Source organism: Sphaerodactylus townsendi, linkage group LG15 (genome assembly GCF_021028975.2).
Source record: "Sphaerodactylus townsendi isolate TG3544 linkage group LG15, MPM_Stown_v2.3, whole genome shotgun sequence".
Classification (NCBI taxonomy): domain Eukaryota; kingdom Metazoa; phylum Chordata; class Lepidosauria; order Squamata; family Sphaerodactylidae; genus Sphaerodactylus; species Sphaerodactylus townsendi.
The window spans coordinates 188,986-196,169 of NC_059439.1; the positions used below are offsets into that span (position 1 = coordinate 188,986).

The 7,184-nt window shown below is 52.0% G+C and overlaps 1 protein-coding gene across 1 annotated transcript in view; it reads right to left on the bottom strand.

The window, feature by feature from the left end:
• Positions 1-6,832: 6,832 nt before the first annotated feature.
• NSF (N-ethylmaleimide sensitive factor, vesicle fusing ATPase) overlaps positions 6,833-7,184 on the bottom strand; it is a 73,427-nt gene continuing 73,075 nt past the window's right edge. The window contains 1 exon segment of the mRNA XM_048516435.1: positions 6,833-6,892. Within this exon segment, the coding sequence (XP_048372392.1) occupies positions 6,833-6,892 (60 nt within the window).

Below are 7,184 nucleotides of genomic sequence, written 5' to 3' on the forward strand. Positions count from 1 at the left end.
AAAATCTGTTCACTGTTTCCAGCTAGTGGAATAACAGGATAACCAATATGGCCCTTATAACCAGTTTGGTTTTATTCAAGGAACAGCTGTGGATTTTTCTGCAGGATCCCAGGAATTGTAGTTCTGACGGACGTTCTGTTAAATATTCCCAGGCCATTCTTAGCACTGCAGTCCTGTACTTTATTTAGGCTTACACCCCCACCCCCGACTTCAGCCAAGGCCAGGCTCAGAGCGGGGTGGGAGGCAGAGGGCATGGCTATTCAATGAAGACCGCTAAGCATCAATGGCTGTGCAGGTAGCTGGATGAGACAGTCAAGGGCTGGGATGGATATGTATATTCTGTGCAAGTAGAGAGCCAGCCCTTGCCCAGATAGCCCAGGCAGGCAAGCAGGATCTTACCAGACCTTGGAAGCTGAGCAGGGTCAGCCCTGGTTAATATTGGGACAGGGGCCCACCAAGGAACGCCAGGGCCATGACACAGAGGCAGGCAATGGCAAGCCATCTTTGAATCACTCTTGCCTTTAAACCTCGTCTACAGGGTCCCCATAAGTGAGCTGAGAATTGATGGCAAAAATAATAGCCATAAAGCCAGGAGAGAAAGAACTTCTCTCCCCCGTGTGTTAGTTGTCTGTTATTTTGTGGCTTGAGCCTGCAAACTCCCTCCTACAAAAAACAGGCTATGAGACGCTCCCCCTCTGGCGTATGTGTAGAGACCGTCCTTATCACAGTGGGCGCAGCTATGCCCAGAGTACGTTTCCTTACGAGGCACACTGGGGGAGGCTGGAGTCATACACCAGCTTGCCTGGCTGCAGTTCTGCACAGAACAAATCTTGCACCAACAGCCATTTTTAGCCAAGAGCAGCCTTCATGTACGTTTGAACCAGCAACCTCCAAACTTCCCATGGCTGGAACCATCTTTAGATTCAGCACAGGATCCACTGTTAACACTTAATCTTGCCTTTAGTGGTAGCATCCAACTGCTCCATTCAGCTAAGCACGAAGGCTTCCGCTACCTGGAAGGAGACTCTGCACAGAATCGAAGCTGTTCTTCTTTTAGCGAGACGCCTTTCTGAGGCTCTCTCTCTCTCTTCACGAACATCAGGCCTCCAGTCTGGCCAATCCTTTAAAAGAAGGCCAATTGCCACAGGCTTCACGTGACTTTCAAGCCACTTAAGAATTCGTGGAGAGCAGAAGCCCACCAAATTGTAACAACACCTGGCTGGCTGATGCACCTGGAAAATGATTTGAGTCGTTTGGGGGCTCAGAGCCGTTAAGAGTAGGCCACATCTAATTCTGTAAGTTGAATGGTCGCTCTTCTTCCTGCCTCCAGGGTCAGACGGGTGCAGGGGGGAGGGGGGGGAGACAGGCAGAGCTGCGTTCTTGGTGCAGCAGATGTGCTAGAACTTGACCACGCCCTACCCAGAGACCTCAGAGGCAGGCTCAGACCCCCTTGGTCAAAAAGCCCCTGGACAGTGCGAAGCAAAAAAGCAGCTATGGAAGGGAAGCAGCAGCCTCCCTCGGAGGTCCCCTTCAGCACCATTAACCACAACCAGCCTGTGGTTTCAAGGGGAATTTGCCCTGGAGGGGAAAAAGGCCCCGCTGCTCAGGAAGTCCCAGACTGGGCTCCACAATTTGCAGACGGAGGCTCCCAAGAAATTGCACGCGGCAGCCATCTTTTAGGAGAGGCTAAATTGGCGCTTTTTTAAAAATTAAGGGACAAATATTTTTTAACAGGACATAGTCATTCTTTTCCTTCATCATTTCCCCACTGCAGCCAGATATCCCATGACTGGACAAGGGAGGGAGTCGGATGCCCCCGGGTCCTCCCCCGCCCCACCCCCCCGGCTGTATCCAAAGTTCTTTGCAAAGGGCTCTCAGCCTTTTTAAAAAGTTATATTCAGAAAATGCTCTTTTTATAATTATTTATTATGCAATGTATATACCTTTGGGTTAACTAAGATTATATATATATATATATATTTGAAGAAAAATATATTTCACCTTTCGGTCCTCTTAAATCATTAAAGGGAAAGGAACTTAAAAATAATGTTTTTTCAATTGTTTGAGAAGTTTTATTGTAAAATAACAGAGGAGCGCGTCCCCAAACACCACGCAAGAACTGGTCTGTATCAAACCTGAGAAAACTGTTGATGAGGAGCAGAATCAAATCCTACCATGTTGGGGTTGGGTGCGCTGCTTTTTCACATTTAGATAATCAAGCTGCAAAGGCTTGATTATGCTAAAAAGCTAAAAATGTGTAAAAAAGCAAAACATAAAATGAACTTTGTTATCCACCAAGGCTGCAAACGGTTGCAACCAGCGTTCTTGGTGTGGTGGCTTCAGATCTGAACGCACTTCTGGGTGTTGCTTCAAGGACTCCTGTGTTTGAATCAAGAACCTCACAGCCAGAAGGGGAGATTCAGTCTAGTAAGCTCTAGATCAGTGGTTCTCAACCTGTGGGTCGCAACCCCTTTGGGGGTCGAACGACCCTTTCACAGGGATCGCCTGAGACTCTCTGCATCAGTGTTCTCCATCTGTAAAATGGGTAAATGTTAGGGTTGGGGGTCACCACAACATGGGGAACTGTATTAAAGGGTCGTGGCATTAGGAAGGTTGAGAACCCGCTGCTCTAGATGATGACGCCTTTTCTCGGGTCCACCCCTCTCCACTTTCTCCAGCTACAGACAGCAGAAGACTTTGGGCCAGAAGACAGGAAGCAATTTCCCTCCAGGCCAGATCGGCCAGGGATCCTGGTGTTGTTGGGGTTTTTTGCCTTCCTGTGCACATGGAGTAGGGGACACTAGGGGAGTTGTGAATCTCGTGTGTTGAGAAGGGGGTTAGAGTGGATGACCCTTGAGATCCCTTCTGGCTCTATGTTCCTGTGACATGTGCAGGTTCAGAGTGGCTTCAATTACCCATGCTACTTATGCCTTGATTATCCTTAAAATGCCCCCATAACCCTCCTACTCAGTCGATGCATCTGGCAAAGGGAGACGTTTCCTCTGCAACTTTGTGTTGTGGTGTCAGCTGACTCTTCCTAGTTGCTGCTGCTGCGCCACCGGGCGGGAGGGCCTTCCAAAACAAACTGCACCACCGTCAAGTGTAGTTCACAATTCATAAGCAGAGTTAAGTATTGGTATCTTTTTATTGCATCCACATGTTTGCATTTTAACCATACAATCAATCAATCAATCAATCTATATATATATATAATTTTCTCTGTCAATATAGCTTTGGACAAAAACCACAAAAAAATGTTTACATCATCCGACCAAAGACTTTAAGTTAAACACAAGTGTTTTGCTTTCACTGAAAGATGAACAATGAGGGAGCAGGAAGAGGGAGGAGGAGGAGGAAAAGGTGCAGCTGACAGCAGCCCAAACCCCACCACGGAGCGCAGGAGGGACCCCGAAACCCCTCCTCTGACATTCACAAGAGCAGCAAACCCCCCTCTCCTCCAGGTCGACCTCCAGGGAAGCCCAGGTCAAAAGCACAGAAGTTGCTAACTCACATGAAAAAAAATTAGTGAGTTGTGATTCAAGCACACTGCTGCGATATCTAACACAACAGGGTGCCTTTTGCTGCACGGGGCTGGACAGAGGGGAAAGCTGCATTTTCATCTGCCCTATTCGGCAGCTCAAGAAAGGGAAACCACGTCGAAGACATGGGAAGATCGTCGGCCCAGCCACTAGTGTTGGGGTGGTGTTTGGCCAGGAAACACTAAAGGTCATGCAAGACTTTGGACTGCTCTGTAGAAAGAGAGGCTAAACGCTGACCTAGATACTACACTTGGAACCGAACAGACTCTCCCCAGGGCAAATATGGTTGGCATATTTTTACTATGTGCATATCCCCTACGCGATATGGAGCTCTGCCCCCTCCAACCTCCCTGTTAACAGAAAAGAGTGGGGGGAAAGATTATCTAAGCAAAGCACAGGAATTCCCCACCTCCAACCCCACTATTAACAGAGCAGGATGGCAGGAAAGCTCGTCTAAGCGATGCGCAGGGCTCAGCGCCAGCAGGGAACGACCTCCTGCCACTGGGGCCACATTTAAACTGGCTGTAAACACCGAGCAGGAGGATTCCAGCCCAACACCGGGCGTGGCTCAGGCAAGACGCTTGAAGAGGCCGCTGCTTAGGAGTCACAGGCTGGGCGTGCTCAGAAAGCTGCCTGGGAGTTCGGTGCACAACACAAACCACACAAAATATCCCTGGGAGGGGAAACAAACGGTGCTTTCTCACTCAGGACCCTCCCATGGGGAAAAGCCAGAAGGAAACACAGCGCAGTGCCTGGGCGGGGTGGAGGGCAGCGGAGATGAGACTGACCAGCCTCCTGAAGAGGGTGGAAGCTGCCCCTCTGAAACACACGCCAGTGAGAAACACAACAGTACCCAAGTAAGATAGGTGAAAGCTGTGGGGAGGAAACAGAAGAAAGCTTCCCATGTTCCGCAGGATTATTCAGAAGTGAGCCAGTGGGGGGGGGGGGGGGGCTCGCTTCTTGATCTGGGGCAAACCCCCAATGGGCACACAGGAGAGAAATGGGCTGTGACGTCCCTCTGGCCTAAAGTCCTTACAGTAAACGTGTGGTGGGAGCAGCTTCACCAAAAGATCCGGGTGGGACCAAACACTCCTACTATTGTCTGGGGGGCAGGACTGCAGCTCCCAACATGGTACAGGCCTACCAGTAACTGACTAGCCCAGGAAGGGGCAGATGTTGTGGGCACTGCAGGTTACAAAGTCGCAGTTACAAAGCGACAACTGTGAGGTGCTTTTGCAGGCCGCCTTGGTGGGCTTCCTACGCTGGGGCTGGGGGAGGCTTCAGTGGCCACACAGGGAAGGGGCCACTGGCCGCGGCAGATGTGGACACGCATGCTGGTTTTCCTCTCCGCCCCCACGCCTGGTGCCAATGCAGGGTGCGCACAGTGGGGGATGCAGCAGGCAGCAAAGTACCAAAGCACAGTTACTGGAGAAGAGACGCCACTTGCCACACAAGACAATAGAGAGAGCAAAGGGGGGGGGCGCACTCTGTTCGGATGTGTCCCACATGCAAGAAAGGCCCGGGAGGAGGGACGCATCTCTGCCAAGAGCTGGGCGCTGCCCTCTGGTCTGGCGGTGCCACAGGGGAAAAGGTCCGGGGTGGGTGGGGGTGTCTTCTTGGCTGTCTGCTTCCCCGGCCACTGCCTTCTTCAGGTGGCCCCGGCTTCCTTCTTATTCATATGCGCTGCTGTGGAGAGAGAGAGAGAGAAAGCATGCACAACGGCCACACGAGGTGTGAGCATTTTGGGGGCCACGGGTGGAAGTGCTGGCAGGCACCCAGAGAGGGGAGCACATGCTAAATCAGTCAACAGCACCCCAGTCAAGAGAAAGGAGGGCCGGTCTCTCATGATGGGACAGCCAGCACCTTTCCCAGAGCTGCCTCCTGGGATTTATTCTTCTGCCATTAAGAGCAGCACAGCCGCCTCTACACACGAACTGCGGGTTGCGGAGAAGCCGGTCCCTTGAAGGCCCAAAATGTGAAGTTTAACACCAGTAGCTTTCCCACAGTTCCCAAATCTACGCATGAAGCGAAGGGAGGTGATGCTGCCCCACTAGCTTTGAACAGACACAGCTAGAAAAAGAGCCGGACTCAGAGCCCCAACAACATGGCCAGAAACACCAGGAGGCGAAATACACTTTTCCTGGATGGAACCACATTGGACAGCAGATGAGGGGAAGAAGGACAGTCCGGCTGCCTTTCGTCAAAAGCCCTGTGCCCACAGACAGGAAAGGTTTCCTTCCACCTTGTGGGTATGTTTTCTATGTGAAAGGAGTCTGAGCACTCTCTCTCTTAACCACCAGGGGCACGTGTGCCAGAGGGGCATTGGGGGAGTCAACTGACCCTGCGTGCCACCCACTAGATCACGTGGGGGTTTTTTTTGCAAAATCGCCCCGACACCCCTCCTGCAGAGAGGCGCCCCCGTTCAGGCCAGGAGCCTGCTGCGGGCCCACTGGGTGCCCCTCGGCCTGGTCAGGCTGCCCGGGTCTGCCAACGCCCTCCTCCACCCGCTGAAGGAGCAGCGGGGCTGGGAGCCTGCCATGGGCCCGCAGGGTGCCCCTCAGCTTGGCCCCGCCAGGTGTGGCCCCGCCAGGCTGCCTGCGACCGCCGCTGCCCTCCTCCACTGGCTGAGGTAAGTGGGGCACGTGCGGGGAGGGGGGGGGGTCAGCCCCGGGCACCATTTATTGCTGGTACTCCTCTGTTAAACACAATATATGATTTCCTTGCTAGTTAAAACAGTACAACCCCGGAGAGGCTGTCCTAGATATGCCTGGGTACAAGCAGCTCTCAGTGACCAGGCTTCAGGTGGAGTTCACTGAAGACAGGAACCAGATCCGCATCCTAGCGTTAAAGTCCAGTGCAACAATTAGTTGAGACAATCTCCACTGAAAGTAGAAGTACAGCCAAAACAGTGCTGGGGGGCATGTTTTGCGTACTCCTTCTACGTTGATGAGCCATCAAAACCAGCCCTCAAACACCTGAGGTGTGGAGATCAGAAAACACAGCTTCTAGGTAAGACTGAGCCACAAGATTCCCCCCACTTTAAATGGCAGAGGGAGAGCAGAGGGAGAGTCAGAAATGCCAACAATTGACAGACAAGTGTCACTGCAGCGAGCAAAGTCCTGTATCAGGCTGAAAGCTCAGAAGTTTGCAACAATTTACTAACCATCTGGGACTAAAATAGGAGTTTTACTCAACAACGCACTATTGTTCGACTCCTTTTTGGGGGATCAGACGGCCAGGATTGACGCTCACCTGCACACTAAGCAAGAACACACATCAGGCAGTCTTGCTACTTACGCGCCTTCTTCTCTCAGAAGCGCCAGGAATTTTCTGACACGGAACTCTGGATCCATCTTTGTGGAGAGAAAAACAAAACATTTCCGCAAAGTTCTCCAGTTAGCCACAGCACGGCCGCAGGAAGACACCGGGCAGAACTGGGGAGCCGGCGGATTATCCCCTCGCCACTCCACTCTGTACCATGCAGATAACTGCCAGCGGGAAAGGGACGCGGGGGGGGGGGGGGGGGCCCTGCGCATCTCCCACAATTCCCTGGACAGGCCGAGGAATTCTGCACTTTTCAATAGGACAAGGCATGGAACACACACACTGGAGGCTGCCCCAGCAAATTTGGAAGTTTTCAGGTAA